This window comes from Mastigoproctus giganteus, chromosome 6 (genome assembly GCF_048544385.1).
Source record: "Mastigoproctus giganteus isolate SK-2022 chromosome 6, ASM4854438v1, whole genome shotgun sequence".
Taxonomy (NCBI): Eukaryota; Metazoa; Arthropoda; class Arachnida; order Uropygi; family Thelyphonidae; genus Mastigoproctus; species Mastigoproctus giganteus.
Genome location: NC_143580.1, coordinates 119,946,507 through 119,973,999, shown reverse-complemented (window position 1 = coordinate 119,973,999; position 27,493 = coordinate 119,946,507). Strand labels below are relative to the sequence as shown.

Genomic DNA, 27,493 nt, shown 5'->3' with positions numbered 1-27,493 from the left:
CCCATTTCATCCTTCCATTCGCTCCAAATGTCTGTCCAGCTCAGCCTTAAATTTATTTTGGCTATTAGCTTCCACAACAATTTGAAACTGTGACCCCTCAGGTTCTTAGTCTGAGCAAGACAAAGAATCTCATCAGCATTCAGCTTGCTCAACCCATGCAAGGCCTTATACACCTCGCAGGTGCCTACTCTCCAGGCACTGCAATTTGCAGAACTTAAGCCTTTCTTGGTAAGAGCACCCCTCTATTCCCCTCACCAATCTTGTTGCCCTTCTTTGTACTTGTTCTAGCAACTCTACATCCTTCCTAAAATGAGGCCTCCAGACCTGTACACAGTACTGTAGGTGTGGCCTGACCATTGCCTTGTATAATGGGATCATCACCTCTCTGTCCCTGCTAGCAAAATTCCTATATATCATTGACAAGACTCCATGACCTGCCCTGGCAGCCCGTTTGCACTGTTCAGCGAACTTCATATTTGGCTGCACAATTAATCCCAGGTCTTTTTCACTTTCCACTTCTCTGAGTGCAGTACCACCCAGTTGATACGTTTCTCTTTGGTTATTGCTACCCATATGCAGTACTTTCCGTTTGTCAATGTTAAACTCCAGTTGTCACTTCTGAGCCCATTTTCCCAACTTATCTAGATCCAGTTGGAGTAGCATACTGTCGTTAACAACCCTGCCAACCTTTGTATCATCTGCAAACTTGGACATTAAACCTGATATACCTTCATCAATATCATTGAAAAATACACAAAACAATGGCCCCAACACTGAACCCTGGGGAACTCCCACTAATAACATTTGTCCACGAAGAGCAGTGTCCATTGATTACCACTCTCTGTTGTCATCCGCTCAACCATCCCTTTATCCATTGTAGCAGCTTACCCTTGATGCCATACCTCTCCAGTTTATACAGCAGTCTTCCCTGTGCAACAGTATACAAAAGATTTCCTGAAATCCAAGTATATGATATCCAAATTATTTTTGGCATTCAGTTCCTTTGTGACCACATCATAGTAAGCAATCAAATTGGTCAGACAAGACCTCCCTTTAACAAACCCATGCTGTGTCTTAACTATTACTGCAGTCTTGTTGAGATGATCCTGCAATACTTCTTTAACAAGTGATTCCATTATTTTCTCCAGAACACAAGCTCAACTCACAGGTCTGTAGTTACTTGTGTCACCTTTTGAACCTCCTTTTTGAATTGGTGATACATTTGCACACCTCCAGTCCATGGGGACAATTATGGTTAAGGGTTTACTTTTACTTCCTTTGCCTCCTTTAATATAACTAGATAGATCCTGTCCACCCCAGGTGCCTTCCTTATGTTTAACTTCAACAATTTCTCCTACACTTTGCTGTTATTACAAAATCACTTCTCAGTTATTACAAAATCACTTGGCTCCCTGTTAGCATTTGATAAACTTCTGGCACTCCCCTCATTGAATAACTCCTCATGTGTGAATGTAGATGCAAAATACTCATTTAGTTTATCAGCTACCTGTGCATGATCATCAGTAGTCAACCCATCTATGTTAAGTGGTCCAATCTAATTCGTCCCTTTCCTTCTAGAGTTTACATAAGTAAAGAACTCTTTGCTGTTTTTCTTTGCATCCTTTGCTAAGGATTTCTCGTAATCTGCCTTCGCCTGCCTAACCTTCTTTTGATTATAGACTAGTTTATACCTGCCATAGGCTTCTGTATTGCCTGATACTTTATATGCATCCCATACATTTTTCTTCTCTGCCACTAGCCTCATTAATTCATCTGACATCCATTTAGGCCTAAACCTTGAACAGTATTTCTTAGTTGGAATGAAAAGCTTAGTAGCCTCTAAGATTAAGACCCTGAAGGCTTCCCATTTAGAATTCACTGCTGGTAACATCATCAGTTGATCCCACTGTACAGAATTTAAAAACTGTCTGAGACCTCTGTAGTCACCTTTACGAAAGCAAAAGCCCTTCCCTTTAGCCTTGATGGTAGTTACATCTTTAAATAATTCCAACATCAATACATTGTGTTCACTGTCACTTAGTGGTTCCTTTATCTGCAGATTCTTAATGCATGAATAATCACTACTGATAATCAGATCAAGAGTATTACTCTCTCTGGTTGTCTCTCAAACATGTTGCTGTAGAAAACAGTCATCCGATAAATCCACAAATCCGCAGTTGACACCACGAAGAAAGAGTGCTATTTTTGCTTTATGTGAGGAAGGATGTTCTTCCCGTCATTGCTCATAGTGTCTTGCAATCAGTTGACGGTGAGTAGATTTCTTTCCAAACTCAAGAATACTGGTTCTGCCTACAGGAAAAAAGGAACCGGATGCAAACGAGTCTCTACACCAAAACAGGACCGGTTTAAAGTGCTTATGCCTTGAAAACCATAAAACTTCTTCATTTGAGCTGAAAAAGAGAATGGTAAGAACATGCAGGAGTGGTTACAAATGCAGTAACAGTCAGAAGATGTCTCTTCAAAAACAGACTAGCCCTTCTTCCTAAGAAGCCCCTCCTCACACAAAAAATGGAAAAGGCCCAATTAATTTGGTGTAAGGAGCATGTCAAATGGATCCCTGAGCAGTGGAACTCCAGTTATTTTCTCGGATGAGAAGAAATTCAACCTGTATGTCTCTGATGGGAGACAAACGATTCGCCATAGATGTGACGAAGAACACCATCCAGACTGTATGGTGTCTACAGTGAAATTCCCTACCAGCCAAAATGATATGGGGGTGCATTTTGTATCATGGAGTAGGTCACCTGCAGTTTATAAAAAGTGCTGTAAATGCCAATGGATACCTGGCTATATTGGAATGCAAATTGCTGCCGACCATTTCAACCTGCAAAGTAACTGCATCTTTCAGGAAGACTTTGCTCCTTGTCGTCAAGCAAAAAGTGTAAGTAGGCACTTCTGTAGTTACTTTAGATTCATTTCTGCATTAGAGGTTCAACAGTAATGTGTTTACATTTGTTACAGGTGAAAAAAATGGTTGGAAGAACAGTCCAGACCTGAATCCTATAGAGAACTGTTGGCATCGTATGGAATTTGCAGTTGCCAGAAAGAAACTAAAAACCCTTCATGAACTTCAGGAAGCCATAATTCATGTTTGGAACCACAAACTATCAGTTAATTATCTTCAGAAATTGATGTTGTCAGTGCCTCGACGGTGTGCCGCTGACATCATGGCCAGAGGCGGTTCAACTAAATATTAGTTTGCATCTGGTGAACTCTTCATTGTTTTCCATTTAAAATTATAAATTGAAGCAAATTGAGGGCTTCTGATAACATTTCAGCCATAATTGTCATGTAAAACTGTTGTATAAAAGTTGCAAATGCTCATTTTGGAATATTTTGAGATTATTTTCAAATATTACTTAGCTTTGCCTTAACTATTAATAAATATCTTTTGTTTATATTTCTATTTGTGATGTTAGTCATTAATGTAACATACCATCATGAAAAAGGGTTAGAAATGTGACATTTCTAGGTGTTGCACTTTCTTTGAAACCAGTTTACTTTAATTAGGTCAACCTACAGCTGCTAATCTTATTTCTCCTTCCTCAAATGTGGTTTTCAGTTCGGTTTGCAGTATTACAGATGTGACGTAATCATTGTCTTTTATGTTGGGATGATCTTTGTTGCTATTGGTGAAGTTTCTATATATCATTGATAAGAACCCTATGGTCTGTTTTAATATCTTTTTGGAAATACTTGGATTATGTCCAACTTTATAGTTGCCCCTAGATCTTTTTTTATACTTTGCTACTTTGAGTTTGGTGCTACCCAGATGGTATATTATTTTGATTGTTGCCAGCTGTTTTGATAATTGTGGTATTTATCATTGTTAAACACGATTTGTCATTTTCTAGCTCATCTGCTGAATTTATTCAGATTCTCTTAAAGAAAAATACCTTCATTACTGTCATTAACCAATGTGCCCACTTTTGTGTCATCAGCGAATTTAGACATAAAAAAGAGCCAAACTGGCCTCTGTAAAATCAAAACATCAGTCTGTGAAGAGCAATGGCCACTTATATTATTTGTTTCCTACTACTTAATTGCCCCTTTATCCACAGTAGTAACTCATTCGTAATGCCATGTTACTCCAGTTTGCATAACAGTTGTGCATATGGTACAATATCAAAAGGCTTTACTGAAATAAAAGCATATGATGCCTATTATTCTTTGTATCCCTTTCCTTCGTAAGTTCCTCATAGCAAGCAAACCAGAATTGTGGAGCATGAACTCACTTAAATCCGTGCTGCGATTACTTTATGGCTCACTCCTGTGAAGATTGATCTTGCGTTACTTAACCTATCAATTCCATTATTTTCCCTGGCATGGAGGTTGCACTTAGAGGTCTTTAGTTACCCATGTTATCCTTAGGAATAGGAGATACATTTGCACATTTTCAGTCTAGGTACTTTCTCAGAAATTTAAGGATGCTCTTATTATCATGGACAAAGGTTTAATTATCTCTTTTGCAGCTTCTTTTAATGCAGTTGGATAGATTCCATCCTTCCCAGGCTCTTTCTTCACTTTTAGCTGCAGCAGTTTCTCTTCCACCTTACCCTGGATCTAATTTGATGTATTCATCAATAGATGAATATTATACCAGATCATTATTATACCATTCATATCTAGTGGACTAATTTGGTTCATCCCTTTCCTTTTATTCTCATGCAAAGAATACCTTGTTGCTTTTCTTTGCATCCTTAGCTGAAGATGTCTCATCTGCTTTTTCTGCCTTTCTGAGTAATTCATTATACAGGCAGTTCTTGCTTTGAGTTCCCAGGTTTACAAATTTTTTTTTTTTTTTTTTTTTTTTCCAAGCATCAACAAAAATAAATATGAACATTAATTGCAAAAAATGAAGGTTAAACATTCATAAATACCGCATTTAAAACTAGGCGCATAGCTATACAATACAGTGTACCCTGCTTTACGATATTAATCCGTTACCATCGTATTGCGAAAATATTGTAATGTGAACCCAATAACACATCATTTTTTGGTAATTCGTTCCACATGCTAGCTGGGTGGGTAAAGTGCCTGCCTGGCAACCCAAAGTTCGCTGGTTCGAAACCCGCCTTGGGCTTGGATAAAAGTATTGAAAAAAACCTTGGGAGGCGCATTATGGCCACAGAAGCCGATGCGCCAACAACTACCAAATAAAAATATAAAAAAAAATTCATTCCACGACCTCGTTAGTTCAAATTTTCACTATATAATTCCCTAAAAGGTCATTTTTATAGTGTAAATTGTGTTAGTTACCAATTCAAATCATTAAACACTACACTTTCATCGTTATAAGAACCAATTTTTGAACGGCTTTGTTGATACTGGATATCATCATTCTTCTCTTTCTTGGTGATTCCTTCTGCTTATGTCTCTCTCTCAGCGTAATTCAGAATTTTTTTTTTTTTTGTCTGGTGTGGCATTAAGCCTCAGGCTTTCTTGCATCATATAGCTGATAATAATATTTTTCTAAATCACGTTTCTGGAAGTCACGACCATAAAACAAAAACAGTTTGCAATCTCTGGTTTATTGGGCTTTTCTGTTACTCCAAGCAGTTATAAACGGGTATTAAACTCAATGTTATTGCATTTGTGAAAATACCGATAGCTGGAATTGTGTGGGTTTTTATGTTATGATGAAATGTGTTTGCCCTTTACTGAAATCTTCAATCGTATAAAAAATATAAATTTTCAGGATCTTCTCTTCATTCTTTTTTTTATTTTTAGCTTCATAAGCTTGTTACTCTGCGCAAATCGTGCTAGTTGCAATTTGTGTGTTTTGTTAAAAAATGCTTATGCATGCTATTGAAATTTATAAAGAAAAGAGAAGATGATCTTGGAGATCAAGAGTTCGAATCTCACCGGTGCCTACAAGGGCTTTTTTAATCCCGGGGACTCGCATCTGGTGAGTATGGGCTTGGCACACCCAGGGTCCTGAGCTCGATATCATCATTCTCCTCTTTCTTGGTGATTCCCTTCTACTTCTGACACACACACTCTCTCTCTCTCTCTCTCTCTCTCTCTCTCTCTCACTCTCCCCCTCCTAACATTCCCATGCCTCTTTTGTTTTTTCTCACCCCTTGAGTGCCTGCCATCCTTCGTGAGCGGAAGGCTTTCCTTCAGCCCTGGGACATGGTAAACACAATGATAAATGGCCTGCCTCCTCCCAACAAGGAATGGGTACTAGGTAACAGCTCTCACTGTTATTGCTGCTCCCTGCCAAGAGGTCAGCCATACAACATACCATCCCACAGTCATCTCACTGCACGCTCAGTCTGGCTCTACTGAGTTTGGTACTTTCACAAAATGTGGAGTTGTAAGAAACTTCTGGTGCCATGTTGACCCTTATGCAATACAAAAATGCTTATCTTGTGAGAAATACAGGGTTGTTAAAATTAAAGTATCCCTTTGTAGAGGGCTCTGGAGTGAGTTCTGAGGATCGTACTGAAGATAAATTTGGACAACAGGTACAATAAAGAATGCACTTGCCATTTATTGGGGAAAAAAAAAATTCGTTACAAAATTTGTCATTATATGGTGTTGTGTGACTATATCTCGTGTAACTATCTTAGTTACGATTATGCAGGCACCTCTGTGGGCAGGAGCGGCAGTGCGTAGCACACGCTTCTTGATTAGACTGGGGTTCGAGCCCGTGACCACCAAATACGGAGGATGCAGAAAGGTCAGGAAATGACCACCACATATCCCTGGAGCAATATGGCCTTAGTTGCTAATGCTCTTAAAAAAAAAAAAAAAAAATTATGCAAATAACATAAGTTATTGTCACAGTGCCACTACTCAGCTTTACTGTATAAAAGCAAAGCAGTCTCTTCAAATTCATACAGTAGATGTTTGCCTGCACTACAGAAGAAATGGCAACAACATTGTAGGAAAAGTTGCTATTAGTAAAGCTGTACTATGAGAACAGCAACAATGCAGCTGTGGCTATCAGATAATTCCAGCATCAGAAGCGCATAAGGCGTGGACCTATGACTGTTTGTACTGTCTGCAAAATGATTGCGAAATTTGAAGCAACAGGACATCTTGATGTTCAACCAGGTAGAGGTCGAAAACGAGTGGACATCCTCTTATGTTGAAGATATGGCTGTTGCGGATTTATGAAGTCAATCTCCATGTGGTAGCGGAAGTGTGCCAGCTGTTTCTCGTGAAGTGGACATGCCGTATTCCACTGTAAGGCTAGTAATACGTCAGGTATTGTGGTACTATCCTTACAAGGTGCACATGCTACAGCAGCTAAAGCATGGTGTTGCAGATATTTGTTTCATATACGCACTTCAGTTTCTGTTGCGAATGACAGCAGATATCACTTGGCCATGGAACATCCTTTGGAGAGATGAAGCCCAGTTCTGCTTAAATGGATACGTGAATACACCCAACTGTTGCATTTGGCCAACAGAAAACCCACAGGTTATCAAAGAGGTCTGTTGCATTCTCCAAAAGTGACAGTGTGGTGTGGATTTACGGCCACATTCATGATTGGGCCATATTTTTTGAACAGGTAACACAGACTGAACACTGCGCCTGTTCCATCACTGGACAGCAATATTACGAAATGTTGGTGAATTTTGCAATACCAGAGCTGCAACAACATTTGGGTGCCTTCAGGATACCATATTCATGCAAGATGGTGCGACACCCCACATCCACCATTGTGTCCAAAGATTTCCAAGCAACACTTTACAGATGAACGGGTGATCAGCCGTTGTTTCCAGACATCTTGGCCACCCCGATCACCGGACCTTACCCCATGCGACTTCTGGTTGTGGGGTTTTTTGAAGAACCAGGTGTATCGGGAAGGATGTCAAACTCTGGCAGATCTGAAGGACAGCATTAGATGTCATGTGCTGGCTATTCCAGTAGACATGTTACGTTCTGCTGTAGAAAGTGCTGTTCTTCCAATGGAAACTGTTGTTGACCAAAATGGAGGACATATTGAACAACTGTAGTGCTGTTCAAGTGATTTGTATTGCCACAGCTGCCATATAGTGACAAATTTTGTAACTAATTTTTTTTTCCAATGGCAAACGCATTCTTTATTGTACCTGTTGTCCAAATTTCTCTTCAGTACAAGCCTTAGAACTTGCTTGAGAACTCTCTACATAGGGATACTTTAATTTTAACAACCCTGTATATCCTTCTGGGTGTCCTAGGCTTTGGCATTGAGCTCATGTTATCCATTATACATCTGTATCCCACATAACCCTTATGTTGCCCTAAATAACCCTCATCTATCAACCGCAATGTGTTGTGGTTGGATGAGGGATAATTTGTATACCAGTTACAAAAAAATTTTCTTTTTAATGGCTGTTATAAGATGCCAATTGAAATATTAAATATAATCCTTAATAAACTGACTGAAAAGTGAAAATATTGTCTCTATTATAGAAAATGGCTTGCGAAAAGGACCTGAGTGTGGATATGATCCCATTCCCAAATTTTGAAAAAAAAAATTAAAAAGCAGTCTGTAAGAATAGTCCAAGTTATCTTTCAGTATAATAATTGGGTAACAATGTTTATATAAGTAAACTTTTTACTTTTGAATAAAATTATCCTAATTATATTTGTGGAAAGGTCTGATTTCCATTTCCTTTTGTCTGCCATAAAATTGCTTAACTCTAAATTCATGAGCATTTTGAAATTAAATAAAATACCTTGATCTTTCACAGGTATCTATTAGACTGCATGATGCACACTTTTGTGGAGGAGCCATATTAGACAAACGCTGGATCATCACAGCTGCACATTGTGTGTACAGGTGAGTTCAATGTTTTTTATTTGACTCTCTGCATTCAAAAATTTAAATCTGAAATGCAAGGATTATTTATGATAAAATCTGTATTCACTTAGAAAACTTGAGTACAGAACTCTTTTTGGCCACTGATTGTGGGATTTTAATTTCCCAGATATTGACTGGAATTTGGGGGCTGGTCACTCATACACTAGCAAGGCTTTTGTGGATTTACTGGATGATTGTTTTCTACATCAGCATGTTCGGGAGGCAACTAGAGGGAGGAATACTCTTGATTTGATTATCAGCAGTGATTCTTCATGCATTAAGAATCTGCAGATAAATGAACCACTAGGTGGCAGTGATCACAGAGTGCTGAAGTGGGATTTACTCAAAGAGGTAACTACCATTAGGGGTAAAGGGAAGGGTTATTGCTTTCGTAAAGGCGACTATGATGCACTGAGACAGTATTTAAATTCTATACAGTGGGACCAACTGATGATGTTACCAACAGCAAATGCAAAATGGGAAGCATTCAAAGAACTTATCTTGGAAGCTACTAGGCTTTACATACTAACCAAGAAATATTGTTCCAGGTTTAGGCCTAAATGGATGTCAGATGAACTGATGAGGCATATGGCAGAGAAGAAACATGCATGGGATACATACAAATTAACACATGACACAGAAGCCTATGATAGATATAAGTTGATCTGTAACCAAGTTGCAAAGGAGGTTAGGCAGGCGAAGGCAGATTACGAGAAGTCTTTGGCAAGGGATGCAAAGAAAAACAGCAAAGAGTTCTTTACTTATGTAAACTCTAGAAGGAAGGGGATGAATCAGATTGGACCACTTGATATCGATGGGTCAACTGTTGATGATCCTGCTCAGGTAGCTAACAAACTAAATGAATATTTTGCATCGACATTCACACATGAGGAGTTATTTAGTGAGGGGAAAGCCAGAGGTGTATTCAACTATAGCAGTAAGCTAGAGAATCTTGTAATAACTGAGAGTAAAGTGGAGGTGAAATTGTTGAAGATAAACACAAGAAAGGCACCCGGGGTGGATGGGATCTATCCAGTTATATTAAAGGAGGCAGCAGAGGAAGTAAGCAAACCCTTAGCCATAATTATGAGAGCTTCCTTGGACTCAGGGGAGGTACCCACAGACTGGAGATGTGCAAATGTGACCCCAATTCACAAAGGAGGATCAAAGGCTGACAAGTAATTATAGACCTGTGAGTTTAACTTCTGTTCCAGGAAAATTAATGGAGGCACTAGTTAAAGAAGCACTGCAGGATCATTTAGACAAGACTTCAGTTATACCTCGGACACAGCATGGTTTTGTTAAGGGGAAGTCTTGCCTGACCAATTTGATTGGATACTATGATGCAGTCACAAAGGAACTGGATGCAGGGAATAACTTTGATATTATATACTTGGATCTTAGAAAGGCTTTTGATACTGTTGCACATGGAAGACTGCTACACAAATTGGAGCAGTGTGACATTGGAGGCAAATTGCTGCTGTGGATAAAGGGCTGGCTGAGGGGGAGAAGACAGAGAGTGGTAATCAATGGACACTGCTCGTCGTGGACTAATGTTATTAGTGGAGTCCGTCGGGGCTCAGTGTTGGGTCCATTATTGTTTTCTGTATTCATAAATGATATTGATGATGGTATATCAAGCTTAATGTCAAAGTTTGCAGATGATACAAAGGTAGGCAGGGTTGTCAAGGACACTACTGACACTATGCTGCTGCAACAGGATCTGGAAAGGTTGAGCAGATGGGCTGAGAGGTGGCAAATGAAGTTTAACATTGACAAATGTAAAGTACTACACATGGGAAACAGCAACCCCAGAGCAACATATCAACTCTGTGGTACTACACTGACAGTGGTAGAGAATGAAAGGGACCTGGGGGTGGTTGTGCAGGCAGATATTAAGTTCTCTGAGCAGTGCAGACAGGCTGCAAGAGTAGCTCATGGTGTATTGTCAATGATATATAGGAATTTTTCTAGCAGGGATAAGGAGGTGATTATTCCCTTATATAAGGCAATGGTCAGACCACACCTAGAGTACTGTATACAGGTCTGGAGGCCTCATTTCAAGAAGGATGTAGAGATGCTGGAACGAGTACAGAGAAGAGCAACACGATTAGTGATTGGAACAAAGGGGTGCTCTTACGAAGAAAGGCTTAAGTTTTGCAAATTACAGTGTCTGGAGACTAGGCACTGGCGAGGTGATCTGATAGAGGTGTATAAAGCCTTGAATGGTTTGAGCACGCTCAATGCTGATGGGATTCTTCCTCTTGCTCAGAATAATCACCTGAGAGGGCATAAATTCAAATTGAGGAAAGACAGATGTAGGATAGACGTGAGGAAATTTGCCTTTAGCCAGCGGGTGGTTGGTTGGTGGAACAGACTTCCATCCCTTGTCGTGGAAGTTGATAGCCTAAATAAGTTTAAGGCTCAGCTGGACAGGTATTTTGAATGAACAGAGGGGTGAAGTGGAAGTGGTTTCTTTATTTATTATTTTTTATTTTTATTTTTTTTTTGGCTGATGCTGCATAAGCTTGCTTTCTTGCATCAAATGCCTCTGCTAATGCTGATCCCCTTTTAAGCCCTACCTTTATCAGTGGCCCAAATTAAAATATTTTCTTTTATTATTCTCAATAATAAAACATTGATCAGCAAACAAAGAATTTTTAACTTACCTTAAATTTCCCCTTCCATGTTTCATATACACAGATTAAAAAAATAAAATTAAAAATCAGTGTCTTTATGCAGTCTGCTCAAAATACAATCACTTATCTTGGCATTTCAGAAATTCTAGCGAAAAAAGATTAACTACCTCTCAGGATTAGTGGAATTTGTTAGCATTGGTATGTCAACTCGTGTGGTGTACAAAATGAGCAGAAAGTCCACTTTTTTGCTGATTCCCATAGACCCTCCTGCTGGGTGACAAGAACTGTATAGTAGTTGGGAAAATTGTGATAACTCTTTGATATTTTGCAGCCCATCCAACAGTACATTGGATTGGCTGCTATAGGCTCTAATATGATGTCTCTGAGTAGTGTAGGCAGTTCGTGGGGGGGGGGGGGATTTTCATTATACAGAAATTTTAGTGTCGGCAACTGTCATTGAGGAAAATGTGAAGGAAGTGGAGGAATTTGTAACAAAAGAGACATCTGTGTAACAACTTGTATTGTAACAAATATCATGAAGTCAGGGCATATCCATCACTGGAATATATTATTCCAACTTCCTTCTCATTTATGCAATCAAGAAAAGATGGAGAGGAATGCTGGCAAAGTATGCTTTTACTCCATGGCGGTCCCTGTTACAGAATTTATCCAGTGATATTGCTAAATATAAGAGAACTTGTCATACCTTTTTGTAGGAAAATTCTTCAACCCAATGCTCACATTCAATTGATTCGGTTAATACATTATGTAAAAGGTCCAAGTTAAAAATGCGATATAATCCATTTAAAATATTGTTAATTTAACCCGATTTTCTAAACTTGTCTTGTATTCAGTTCCCATTATCCACTCACCGCCAAGAAGCGCACCAACCCACCCAAAACTAAACCAACCAGCAATAAACAGACTGGAAACCGAAGACAGTCATCAAATTCTACATTAAAATCTTTTTGACTAAACTTCTTTATAAGTGACCAGATTATTTCTTCTGTGATCTGTGCTCACAAGAAGTAAAGTAACACTTAACAAAATCCACTCTCTTTTAAAATCGAATTCAATTAAAATAAGCAACACGCGACAAGATTATTTTTGTTAACCAATGCAAATAGTTATGCACATAAAGGTCCACGAGTCTGAAATGGTGAGTGGTCTATATACGTTTATTGCATTTAATTTCATTTCTAGTGTTGCGACTATTAAGAGTTTTATGTATTCATTTTGTATAATAATTACACTCGCTTCGTTAAAAAGAAAACATGCTTCTCTTGGATGGTGTGAAAGGAAAGTTCAGAAGCACCTGTCCTTTTTGCCCTCACAGATGCTTGGCGTTGAATTCTCATAGAAAGATAATTCTGGGTAGAACCGATGTAAAAAGAGTTACATTCACCACATGCAATGTTATAGACTATATTGGTTCGTTCCATGTTAGAGATTGAGAGTAGTCTTCCTCATCTTCAATATTGTCTGGAGTTTATTTATAATGGCTGTGCCACTATTTTAAATTCCGTGTTTTTAAAAATATTAATGAACTGGATATACCACTGCTGTACATAAGGAACCTTAATGAAATTTCTATCTGTAGTGTTCTTCTAAGCAAAACTGATTCAGATTTTTGTTTCACCTGTCATTGAATGCTCCCAGTTATACTTAATGAATATTCCCTTTCAAAAATCTTGTAGCAAGTTCCCTGAGTTCGACATTAAGATTCCTGCATAGAACTATATCTGTATACATTGTAGAATTGGTTGAAAATGATACTCCTTTTATAAATAAAAAGGTGATTAACTTTAATAATGCAAAAATTTCCCTGTGTTTGTTGGTTTACAGTATATTTTACAATGTGTTATTGTTAACGTAAAGTTAAGAAAATTTGTAGATTTCTGTCCTGGTTTTTCTTCTTCTAAAGTGAATTCGAGCCTTGTATGTCTTTTGTTTAAAGAATCCACAAGATTATTAACAATATTTTCCTGTGAAATAACAAGGATATCATATAGGTACCTACCATAAAATGTTAAACTGGGAACTGATTTAAATATAATTGTTCAATATTGTTAAGGTAAATTTCTGTGACTAGACTGCTCAGGCTCAGTCCCATGGGAAGGCCAAAAATTTGTCTATAAATGTTAGATTAAAAATCAGTATAATTGGCCTGAATAAGAAATATGATTAAATGAAATATTTCGGTGTTTGGTAACTTGGTTTTATTCCATGTTATGGAATCACTGTTAATCAAATCTCATAATGTATTGAGCAGATATTCAACGTCTACATTTGTATATAGTGAGACCAAATCTAGGGATAACAATTTATCATCATTATCTAACTTTTTGTGTTTTAATTTATTAAAAAGTGAATCTGAATTTTTTATGCTGAATTTTAATATAAAACGTAAAGGTTTTATGATTTCATATAAATAAGATGCCAGAGATGCAAAGGCTGATTTTTGTAAGGGACGATAGGTCTAATCAGATACCCCGTTTTGTGCAACTTAATTTGTCCAAACAACACGGTAAGTACATTATTGGTTCTTGCTTTTAAATTCTTTAGTGTTGCCATTCTAATTGTCTTTTTTTTTCCCCCCTATATTCGGTTAGTGTTATTGTACTGTTTTATCAAGTTATCAAACGTACTTCTATTTTCCAATTTATAGGTAGTGTTATCTGATATAATATTATTCAATTTCTCAATATAGTCCACCTTATTTAAGACAACCACAAGTGTCCCCTTTATCAGCTCTTTGTATTACAATACCATTTTTTCTTAATTTTTGTAATTCAGTTCTTTCTTCTTTTGATAATTTCGGTATATTAGGGTCCTTTGAATTATTGATAATGTTATTAATCTGCTGTATTAATCCTTTATTTTTAGCATTTCTTAAACCGTATTCCAATTCAGTTAGTTTTTTTTTTTTTTTTTTTTTCGGAAGAGGTATAGGTGGCAAATTATAATAAGACCTTTGTTAAGGAGATTTATTTGAACTGTGGATAGATTATAAGAGGATAAATTTACAACACTAAGGTTTGAATTATTTTCCTGCATATCTATATTAAATACGATGTCATTATGTGGTGTGGCTAATTCCATCACAAAATGTTGAGTTTCTAATACTACCTACCTCCCTCCCTATCTTCACTATATGTCGTGTTATTTCTGCTATAGAAGCTTATGTTACTCCTTGTTGGTTCAACATATCTATTATTAGCCATAAGTAAACAATGTTTTGTTTATGTCTCGTGTTTATTTCATTTTTTAATGCCTTTTTTCTAATTTCAATAACTGACTTTAAGTAATTCTAAGCATTAAGATATCTTTTTACTTTATTTTGGAGGTTTTGTAGTTGATGGCTAATAATAGATATTAGGGTATTAATAATAGATATTTATTTCATTTCATTTTATTTTCATTCATTTTACTAACCCCTCTCAGAGCCTTATAAATCTCAGTCAGTCTTCTCTTAGGTGCCTGGTCACCTGGGCATAATCGTAACTAAGATAGTTACACGAGATGTAGTCACACAACACCATATAGTGACAAATTTTGTAACTAATTTTTTTTTTCCAATAAATGCAGCCCATGTAAGCAAAGTCTTACGTGGGCTGCAGGAATTTGTGCGATCACCCTTCTGCTGACCTTGCTGTGAGAGTTAATGTCTTTGGACCCTTTCAGGAAGCTCAATATCATTTTTCAGATGAGGGCTCTGTATTTGAATCCCAGTATTCTTACAACTGCTTTATAATTTAAGCTCTATCTCTCTCTTTTTTTTTTTTTTTTTTTTAGGGACAGTCTCCACACTTGAACACATTATTCCAAGTGTTGTTCAACAATAGCCTTATATAATGGGATTTTGACATCCTTATCTCTACTAGAAAATGTTTGATAAATCATCAATAGGATACCATGGGTGCCTTCCTTGCAACCTGTCTACAATGCTCGGAGAACTTCATGTCTTACCTTAAACTTATTCATTCAGACTACATATAAGGCTGTACCGCATTTAATACTTCAAGCAACCTATGGATTGTCAGAAGTTTGTCCTATAAACTAACAATAATAAATTGTCTTACAAGGATCTTACATTAGTGCATTAAACTAAAATAACTGACCTGATTTACTAGAAGTAGGCACTAGTTTGAAAAAGAGAAATTATTGCAATACTGCATAATGTTTTGCTGTTGTGATTGGGGACACTTTTGTCCCTGCAGTGACACAGAATCTGGAGCTTAGTTTCTTTAGAAATTACTATTATTAATCAATCTAAAGGAACTAATATTTATTTTAATGAAATAGCATGACTCAGTGGATAAGTCTGTCATTCATCATCCAGTAAGTGAATCTCTTACTTAGTCAGTCGGTGTTATTACTATATAGGTTGACTTATGGAAAAGGTTGGAGAAACAAGTGTCCTCCAGACAGGTGCAATATAAAAGCATAATGCTGTGTTGTATTATATTCTCAAACAAGTATTTTTAAAATACTTGTTTTGGAATGGCACCTCCATAGCCATGTGGGCAGGAGCAGCAGTACGTAGCACTTGCTTCTTGATTAGACCAGGGTTCGAGCCCCTGACCACCAAATACAGAGGATGCAGAAAGGTCAGGGAATATGGCCTTAGTTGCTAATGCTCATAAAAACCAAATAACAAACAAACAAATAACTTGTTTTGAAATGGTACCTTTTGTTATTGATTTTTTTTTAAATTAAAATTGCTGTATTTAGTCAATGCAGCTCACATAATAAGAATTATGTTATACATGTAGTGATTGTTAAGTTATCAGCTAGGAAGTTCTTTTAGCATTAGCAAGGGCACATGATGCAAGAAAGCAAACCTATATAGCATCAGCCAAAAAAAAAAAAAAACTCCCTCATTTCACCCATCCCCTTGCTCCAAATGTTTGTCAAGTTCTGCCTTGAATCTATTTAAGCTATCAACTTCTACAACAGATGGAAGTTTGTTCCAGCAGTCGACCACCGCTGGCTAAAGGCAAACTTCCCCACATCTATCCGACAACCATCTTTCCTCAATTTGAATTTATGCCCTCTCAGGTGATTATTCTGAGCAAGAGGAAGAATGCCATCAGCATTGAGCATGCTCATACATTCAAGGCTTTATACACCTCAATCAGATCACCTTGCAGGTGCCTAGTCTCCAGACACTGTAATTTGCAAAACTTAAGCTCTTTCTTCGTAAGAGCAACCCTTTGTTCTGTTCACTATTCTTGTTGCCTTTCTCTGTACTCGTACGAATAGCTCTACATCCTTCTTAAAATAAGGCCTCCACACTTGTATATAGTACCCAAGGTGTGGCCTGACCATTGCCTTATACAAGGGGATAATCACCTCCTTATCGCTGCTAGGAAAATTCCTGTATATCATTGACAAGACACAACGAGCTACTCTTGCAGACCGTCTGCACTGCTCAGAAAACTTCATATCTGCCTGCACAATTACCCCAAAGTAATTTTCATTCTCTACCACTATCAGTGTGGTACCACAGAGTTGATACGTTACTCTGGGATTACTGCTTCCCTTATGTAGTAAAGTACATATACTTTACAAAGTATATGTACTTTACATTTGTCAATGTTAAATTTCATTTGCCACCTCTCAGCCCATCTGCTCAACTTTTCTAGATCCCGTTGCAGCAGTGTACAGTCATTAGTGTCATTAACAACCCTGCCAACCCTTCGTATTGTCTGCAAACTTGGACATTAAGCCTGATATACCATCATCAATATCATTTATAAATACAGAAAACAATAATTGAGCCAACGCTGAACCCTGAGAGATTCCACTAATAACTTTAGTCTATGAAGAGTGGTGTCCATTGATTACCACTGTCTTCTCCCACTCAACCATCCCTTTATCTCTAGCAGCAATTTGCCTCCAGTGTCACACTGCTCTAATTTGTGCAGTAGTCTTCCATCATCATTCTCTTTCTTGGTGATTCCCTTTTGTGTCTCTCTCTCTCTCTCTCTCTCTCTCTCTCTCTCAGGGTAACTCGGGAATTTTTTTTTCGCTGGTGCAGTATAAGCCTCAGGCTTCTTTGCACCATATAGCTGATAATAATAATAATGTGCAACAGTATCAAAGGCATTTCTAAGATCCAAATATATGATAGGAAAGTTATTCTTTGCATCCAGTTCCTTTGTGACTCCATCATAGTATCCAATCAGATTTGTCAGACAAGACTTCCCCTTAACAAACCCATGCTGTGTCCGAGCTAGAACTGAACTTGTCTAGATGATCCTGCAATTGCTTCTTTAACCAGTGCCTCCATTAAATTTCCCTGGAACAGGTCTAATTACCTGTCTCCCTTTAATCCTCCTTTGTGGATTGGGGTTACATTTGCACATCTCCAGTCCATGGGTACCTTCCCTGAGTCCAGGGGAAGCTCTCATAATTATGGCTAAGGGTTTGCTTACTTCCCTTGCCGCCTCCTTTAATCTAACTGGATAGAATCCATCCACCCCAGGTGCCTTTCTTATGGTTATCTTCAACAATTTCTCCTCCTCTTTACTCTCAGTTATTACTAGATTATCTAGCTTACTGCCAGAGTTGAATACACCTCTGGCATTCCCCTCCTTGAATAACTCGTGTGAATGTGGATGCAAAATATTAATTTAGTTTGTTAGCTAACTGAGCAGGATCATCAATAGTTGAACCATCGATATCAAGTGGACCAATCTGATTCATCTTCTTCCTTCTAGAGTTTACATAAGTAAAGAACTCTTTTTGATGTTTTTCTTTGCATCCTTTGCCAAAGATGTCTCATAATTTACCTTTGCCTGCCTATCCTTCTTTGTTAACTTGGTTACAGACCAGCTTATATCTATCATAGACTTCTGTGTCACATGTTAATTTATATGTATCCCATGCATTTTTCTTCTCTGTCACATGTCTAATTAGTTCATCTGACATCCATTTAGGCCTAAATCTTGAAGAATATTTCTTTGTTGGTATGAAAAGCCTAGAAACTTCCAAGATTAATTCTTTGAATGCTTCCCATTTTGAATTTGCTGTTGGTAACATCATCAGTTGGTCCCATCATATAGAATTTAAATACTGTCTCAGACCACTGTAGTCACCTTTACGAAAGCAAAAACCCTTCCTTTTACCCTTGGTGGTAGTTACTTCTTTGAGTAAATCCCACTTTAGCACACTGTGATTACTGCCACCTAGTGGTTCCTTTATCTGCAGATTCTTGATGCATGAAGAATCACTACTGATAATCAGATCAAGAGTATTACTCCCTCTAGTTGCCTCCCCAACATGCTTCTGTAGAAAACAATCATCCAATAAATCCACAAAAGCCTTGCTAGTGTGTGAGTGACCAACCCACAAATTCCAGTCAGTATCTGGGAAATTAAAATCCCCCATTATAAGACATTTCTGATTTACTGGCCCACTCTATTTCTCTGTACAATTGCTCATTATACTCATCAGATTCATTAGGCCTATAACACACACCTACTCATTTTTCATTTCCTAGTGCTTATGTCACACCAAACAGACTCAACATTGCATTGTCCACCAACATCAATTGGATGCACTTCCTTAGATTTTGTGTTTCTTAACTAACAGGTTAAACCCCTCCTCCCTTCCTGTACTGTCTGTCCTTTCTGTACACATTGTACTCCCCAAATTCCAGTTCTGCACTGCTTATGTCTGTGTGACACCATGTCTCTGATATCCCAACAATATCTGCCTTTGATGTCTTGCCTAGCACTTCAAGCTCATCGAATTTATTAACTATACTCCTAGAATTGGTGTATGTGCAAGTATACATGCACCTGTTTCTACTCTTAGTTATCCTAACACAGCCCATGTATTTACTTGTTCCACTGTGACTCCCAGCAGTCCTGGAAATCCCCATTGTGTTGCTTTCCTGGCTGCTCTCAATTGCACTTCAATAGAAGTAGTGCAAGAATCATTTTTACCTCTGCCAGCGGCTACTGTTAATCTATTAGTCTGTGTATCCCCCCCAAAGCTAGCAGTTTTCCGACCCATCTAACTCTGCCTCGATAGCGTCAGCAAATATTCTTCCACCCTTTCTGTTTAAGTGTATCCCATCCATGTAGAAGCAGTCTCTCCTGTTAACAAGCACAGACCAGTCTGAGAAAAATTGTACCCTTTGAGCCTTGCACAATCTCTCCAGGGCCAAATTGATCGATAATGCTCTCATCATATACTCCCTCCTATCGTGTCTGGGCAGAATTGCAGACACTTTCAAATTCAACCCTAGCTCACGGCTTTTTTTTCAGCATTGATTTGTACTTGTTAAGTAATTCCACCGGTCTCCTACTCTTAATATCATTAGTGCCAACATGTACAACAATATCACCCTTTGTGCCCTTAAAAGATATCTGCTCTACAACGTCATCAACCTTTGCCCCTAGCAGACATACCCTGGTCCTGTTGCAACTATCCTTTTTGCACAATATGTTCCCCATTTCTCTGACAATAGTCACCTACAACAACTAGTACCTTTGGGACCAGCACATTCTGCCTTGGGGTTTGCTGCTGTATTGCTTTCTGTACTGTTGGACATTTGCAGGTTGAAGCTACCATATTTCCTCATGTATAAGACGCACCTTAATTTTGGGGCCCGAAATTTGAAAAAAAAATGTATTACATATAGTTATCGAACTCAAGTTTTATTCATAATAAAATTCATACAACTCCTCAACATTGTCAAAACTCGCATCCATTAGCTTGTCCACATCTGTGTCTGATAACGAATCACTGTCTTCATATATTGCCTCATCCTCCGTTCCATCTATGACATTTGAAATGCCACACTTCTTAAATGACTTGACAACGATCTCAATCTTGATATTATCCCAGGATCTTTTCATCCAGGTACCAACTTCTCCTATAGTTGGTTTCTTCACTCTTCCTGCTGGTGTCAAATTGTCACCAGAAGACTTCATCCATTGGTTCCATTAGTCTCTCGTGGCAGCTTTGAAGGGTTTGTTAATGCCGACATCATGTGGTTGGAGCTGGGATGTCAAGCCTCCAGGTATGACGGCAAGTTTTGTTTTTGCTCTGCAGCAATCTTTGTGTTTTTGTTACGTGTGCCCTGAACTGATCAAGCACCAATAGGGCAGGTTTGCGTAAGAGCCCACCTGGTCTCCTGCTCCAAACTTTCTCAAACCAGATCTTCATCCCATCCCGATCCATCCAACCCTTTTCATGAACGTGGACAATCACTCCTCGAGGAATGTCTTCTTTCGGCATTGTTTTGCATTTGAAAATCAGCATAGGAGGCAGCTTGGTTCCGTCGGCACAACAAGCTAGAACAACTGTATAATGGCTCTTTTCGTGTCCACTTGTCTTCACAGTTACAGTTTTTACTTGAGACATCAAATTGAAGGGGGGGACTTCGTCCATATTTGCAATCTGTCCCAACTCAAACTGATGTCTTCCAAAAGTAAATGACAAAACAATGAAATTCAAGGACCTTCTGCTCATAGCTTTCAGGCATATTTTGGGCAAGTCTGGTGCGTGTATGCATGCTTAGTCCATTCCGTTTCACGAACCTGAAGCACCAATTGTGTCCTTTGAAATCAGTAACTTCTTTTTTCATCAGCAATTCTTGCCTCATGCTGTGAACCATCTTTGTGGACACAGGAATTCCAATTGCCCTTTTCTCTTCAATTCCCTCTCTAAATCAGGCCATCTTGCTGATTTGCCTCTCATGGCCTTCTTCTGCCATGGCATTTTCAGTAGGGTTTCTTCTTCCTGTAGCCAGTCTCGGATTGTTTTCTCATTTTTTTTTTTTTCCTTTTCTTTTCTTTTCTTTTTTCTTTTTTTTTATGTGAACCCCAAACACGAGAGGTATTAGAACCTATGGTACTTAGTACCGTGCTTGGGTTAAAGGAGGAGGACCAGACTTACGTTCAGCAGCACGATTTCCATTCACTTTTGCAAACTGGATCACTTAACTTGAATTCAGCATTGTACGAAAATCTTTTCCAAGCCATTTCTGGGCAGAATGTGGCAAAACGTAACCTAATATACCGGTAACAAGTGCAAAACAATGAGCGAAAGACAACAAGTGCGAAAAAGCAGGAAATGTAAGTACAAAAATCTACAACCACTGTATAAGATGCACCCAGTTTTTAGACTCCAAATTTTTCGAAAAAGGGTGCATCTTATACATCGGGAAATGCGGTACTTGTTGTCAAGTGAGTAATACCAGTAGGTTCAAAATGGTTTTGACAGTTTTGGATTGAGAGTAATGAGTAGCAGATTCATCTACTGGATGGTGTTGTTTGATTAGAAACAACACAAGTTCCTTTTAAGTTGAATTGCGGAAAAATGTAGTACAATGGACCTTCACTTTACAATATTAATCCATTCCAGAGACACCATCGTGTCATAAAAATATTTTGACTAATATACGATAAAAGCAATTTTGGTAATTCATTCCAAGACCTCAGAAGTTGAAATTTTTGCTATATAACTAAGCTATTTATCTCTCTAAAAGGCAGTTTTTATAATGGAAATTGTACATATTGGTTAAAAAAAAATTGATTTAAAATGATATTTTGACTAAAGCACAACACAAAAAATCACTTCAACTAAAGAATGCAAAAACAAAACACACAACACGTTTACAAAGGCTGCTATTGGCTGAGAGGAAAGACCACGTTCGGTTGGAGACATTCATAAGCCAAGCCCATCTTAAAGTGAAATAAGTAGGCACCTCTTAACATATGGTCACTGGTTAATAGAATCAGCCACTTTATAGAATAAAATTTCAGAAAACCGAGTCAAATCATTAAAATGCACTGCACTTTCATCATTATCATATGTTTGGTTATAAGAATAGATTTTGAATGCCTTCGTGATATTTCGACTATTAAGCAATTTGCAGTTTTTGGTTTATTGGGCTCTTCTTTTAGTGCAATATATTTTAAATGGGTTGTAAACTATCTTATTGCATTTGCGATAATACCAATAATTGGAGTCTGAGATTTTATGTTGAAATGTGTTTCCACTTCCGTGGAATCTTCAATCATATAAAAACAAATTTTCAGAATCTTCTCTTCACTCCCATTTTTTTTTTTTATAAACTTGTTACTCTGTATCTCACTTGCGTGTGTCGTGTTAGTTGCAATTTTATGCATGCCATGTTCTTTGTTATTGATTGCTTATGTTTTTTACTGTTTTAAATTTTACAACAAAAAAGTCAGTGAACAGAAATATCAATTAGTTAGCATGTACATATTACTTACAATATTAATTAAGCTATGTACATTTTGCCAGCCTGTGAAAAATATTCCAATTTTCACTTTTCATTTAATTTTGTTAATTTTTAATTTAATTGGCATGTTAATAAAGTTTAAATTTGTGCTTTATAGCCCGTGGATAATCCTCCTATTTTTGCTTATCAGAATCGCCGTTTAATAGAATTAAAATTCAATTCGCAAACGGGATCACAATAACCAGTGTTTACCACATTATTTTGTGAAAGGAGTCCATCATAAAATGATTTGAATGTAAAGTAACCAATTGAACTACTGTATTGCTAAAGAGCTTAAACTCAACCTCTATAACTGGAGGGGCAAAAGTTACCCCAGACATTCACAACAGGAAAACAGTGCACTGTTTAATTTTTTCACCCTCTAAAAAATGACCTAAAATTTGGAATCTATGACAAACAAAAAAAAAAAAAAAAAAAAGATTGGAATTACAAAACAGCCTTTTACTTTTTTTGTTGTAATTTAAAATGTTTGGAATTACAACAAGATGTGTTGTAATTCCAATCATGTGGCATAATTTTATGCCACATATTTATCTCATATATACTTACGTCATAATGGACAGGGGATTATGATTTAAAAGGGAGAGGTGGTGGTGCAAGAATGAACTTGCATGGATCACATACAGTTACAGCATTTTGAATTCATAATTTTGCCCACATATTTATTTGTATCCACATAAGGTCATTAAAAGATCTGTTAGTAAGTCAGTTGTTATAATCAGAGTTTATTTTTTGTAAAATATAATCTTCCAGAATGCTGAGGAAGTCTCCCTACACTATAAAGAGAGTGTGTGAGGTCTGGGGTTTTTCCAGGGGATACTTTTAGAAAATCATGGTGCTAAGTACACAATTTTCAATTTCGGGGGGCTTTCCCAAATTCTAAACAATTAGTTTTGAATGTTCTTTTTTTTTCTTTCTTCCCCCTCTCTGAGATCTCAAAAATTATTTTATCATTTTGAATGTTTTTATTTTGCTGCTTGCCCTGCACTCTAACTTCTTTGTTGCAGTGTGTTTTAATAAAGTTATCATTTCCTTCATTTGATACTATCAAATGAAGGAAATGAAGGAAGGATACTATAATAATATCACACCTAAACAAACAATGTGTTCTCATTCCTCGAGTGATGCTTTTAAATTATGGCTTCATTAACACTAATTTGACATTTCAAATTAGTGTTAATAAAATTAATAAATCTAATTTAATAGATGTTATTTTTTTATTATTTCGAAATGTTTTAATGAAGATTTCCACAGTAAAAGCATGTTATCATATTTTTTATTGCCATTTGTATTTTTATTATTTATTTTTACTTTCCGCTAACACGCTACATGCATGCAAATGTAATTAGTAATAATAAATAATTTATTTATTTTTATCTTCCGGAATGCTGTTCCTGCTGGAAAAAAAGCTTTGGTTATTATCTTATAGTATGAATACCAAATTAAGCATATGCAGTTTTATTTACAGTATTCAAAATCACTGCATGTATTCAATTTTTTCAGTTTACTGAAGTAAAAGGGTATGAATATTTGCATAAAAATAGAAAAAATAACTTGAGCAGTTAACATCGATGATAAGGATTTAGGGAAGTTTGATGTGTTAACTTTTGTGTAAACTGTTTGATTGGATGCTATGATGTGGTCACAAAGGAACTGGATGCAAAGAGAAATTTTGATATCATATATTTGGATCTTAGAAAGGCTTTTGATACTGTTGCACATGGAAGACTGCTGCACCATTTGGAGAAGTGTAGCATTGGAGGCAAATTGCTGCTATGGATAAAGGGATGGTTGAGTGGGAGAAGACAAAGTGGTAATCAATGGACACTGCTCTTCATGGACTAATGTTATTAGTGCAGGTCTCCCAGGGTCAGTGTTTGGTCCATTGTTGTTTTCTGTATTTATTAATGATATTGATGATGGTATATCAGGCTTAATGTCCAAGTTTGCAGATGATACGAAGGTCGGCAGAGTTGTTAATGACACTAATGACAGTACACTGCTGCAACAGGATCTAGAAAAGTTGAGCAGATGGGCTGAGAGGTGGTAACTGAAGTTTAACATTGACAAATGCAAAGTACTACAAATGGGAAGCAGTAACCTCAGAGTAACCTATCAACTATGTGGTACTACACTAATAGTGGTAGAGAATGAAAAGGACCTGGGGGTAATTGTGCAGTCAGATGAAGTTTTCTGAGCAGTGCAGACAGTCTGCAAGAGTAGCTCATGGTGTCTTGTCAATGATGTACAGGAATTTTTCTAGTAGGGATAAGGAGGTGATTATCCCCTTATATAAGGCAATGGTTAGGCCATACCTTGAGTACTGTATACAAGTCTGGAGGCCTCATTTTAAGAAGGATGTAGAGCTGCTGGAAAGAGTACAGAGAAGAGCAACAAGATTAGTGAATGGAACAAAGGGTTACTCTTACAAAGAAAGGCTTAAGTTTTGCAAATTGCAGTGTCTAGGGGCTAGGCACCTGTGAGGTGATCTGATTGAGGTGTATAAAACCTTGAATGGTCTGAGCATGCTCAATGCTGATGGGATTCTTCCTCCTGCTTAGAATAATTGCCTGAAAGGGCATAAATTCAAATTGAGGAAAGACAGTTGTAGGGTAGATGTGCAGAAGTTTGCCTTTAGCCAGCGGGGTTGATTGCTGGAACAAACTTCCATCTGTCGTTGTAGAAGTTGATAGCTTAAATAGATTCAAGGTAGAACTAGACAAACATTTGGAGCGAATGGATGGGAAATGAAGGTTTTTTTTTTTTTTTTCTTTTGGCTGATGCTATATAAGCTTGCTTTCTTGCATAGTAGTAGTAGTAGTGGCATGTGATGCAAGAAAGCGTGTATGAGCTTATGCAGCATCAGCCAAAAAAAAAATCACACCATTCTCTCCAAATGCCTGTCCAGTTCCTACTTAAATTTATTCAACCTATCAACTTCCACAACGACAGATGGAAGTTTGTTCCACCAATTAACCACCCGCTGAATAAAGGCAAATTTCCGCACATCTATTCTACATCTGTCTTTTCTTAATTTGAATTTATGCCCCCTTAGGTTCGTAATCTGAACAAGTGGAAGGATCCCATCAGAATTCAGCGTGCTCAACCCATTCAAGGCCTTATACACCTCAGTCAGATCACCGTGCAGGTGCCTAGTCTCCAGCCACTGCAATTTGCAGAACTAAGCCTCTCTTGGTAAGAGGATCCCTTCATTCCCCTCACCAATCTTGTTGCCTTTCTCTGTATACGCTCAAGTAAATCTACATCCTTCCTAAAATGATGCCTCCAGACCTGTATGCAGTACTCAAGGTGTGGCCTGACCATTGCCTTATACAGAGGGATAATCACCTCCTTTTCCCTGCTAGCAAAATTCCTATATATTTTGTGTATGATGTGCCTATGCTGATGCTTATTGGGATAAGACAGTAGTTAATGTTATGGTTATACATCATGTATTTAGTGTATAACTCAGAAGCTCTAGGTGGAGCACATATAAAGCATAAATTAGCATTAGTTAGAGGAATATGGTGCAAGAAAACAAGCTTTCTTGCACTATATTGCCAAAAAAACCCTTCCCATTTCTCCCATCCATTCATTCCAAATGTTTGTCTAGTTCTGCCTTGAACTTATTTAAGTTGTTGACCTCCACTACAAGTTTGTTCCAACTATCAACAACCTGCTGGCTAAAAGCAAATTTCCACACATCTATTCTATAATAACTAGCTCTTGTGGGACCAGTGCATCCTGACATGAAGGTTGCTGTTGTGTTGCCTGATGGTCAAGTGCAAGCTCTGGCATTGATGTGGGCAGCTGAGAGCTTGATGGGTCCCCCAATTTAATTCCTTTGAGGGTATCTCCTCTGTCCTTCAAGCTCTCAAACCCATAACAATGCTGAGTTAGCACCTAACTGCTTACATCGAGCATGCGCGCGCACACACACACACACACCACCCTTGGCAACATGTCCCATCCCAGAAAGTCTGCAAACATTTCACAAGTTGCGCATTTCTTTAGGCTGTGATGATTGTTGGTTAATCGTCCCCTTCAGTTCTCCCCCGAGCCACAGCACTCCCCCTACTTTGTGTACATTGCTTTGCTGCTCTAGTATGGGGTATGATTTCTATTTAAATATGATTTAATCGATTAACAACGAAAATTAATACAATTTACTTGACTATGCAATACTATACTAATCTAATGTGGTAATACGTATTCTGCCATGTAGTTTTATGTTATACCTTAGCTGTCAAATTCGAGATGTACATTATTAAGTTACGCTATACCGTAATTATCACAATGCTAAATTAATTATATCCTTAGCTAAATACAAAAGATGTATGCCCAAAAAGTGATTAAAACCTTAAATACTTATTTATTTCAATTGAAACCCTACTATTCTTCTACACTACTGATTTTGATATAAATCAGTTATGCTATAATATTCGAGCCAAAACACCAATACGATAGTGGTAAGATTAGAGAGTTGTAACTTACTAAGCCACTAGCTGAATTAAAATAATATATATATGCTACTGAGCCTATTTTATCTATTTGTACAACACAAATTAATATGTTAACTATTTAAAAAAAATTTACACAAAATACCTATTTATTACAATTTAAACACAACTATTCTTCTGAGCTACTGGTTACACTACAATATTTCTGCCAAAACACTGCTACAATAGCAGTAAGAGTAGAGAGTTTTAACTTACTAAATCACTAGCTAAATTCAAAAAATAAGCT

General features: G+C 37.5%; 1 protein-coding gene across 2 annotated transcripts in view; it reads left to right on the top strand.

Annotated features, from left to right (window-relative positions):
• Positions 1-27,493, top strand: part of LOC150084538 (trypsin-1-like) — a 119,867-nt gene that overhangs the window by 45,754 nt on the left and 46,620 nt on the right. For both annotated transcript variants that reach the window (XM_090375301.1, XM_090375302.1), the window contains exon 3: positions 8,712-8,800. In XM_090375301.1, coding sequence (XP_090231427.1) covers positions 8,712-8,800 — 89 coding nt within the window. The remainder of the gene's footprint in view (positions 1-8,711; positions 8,801-27,493) is intronic.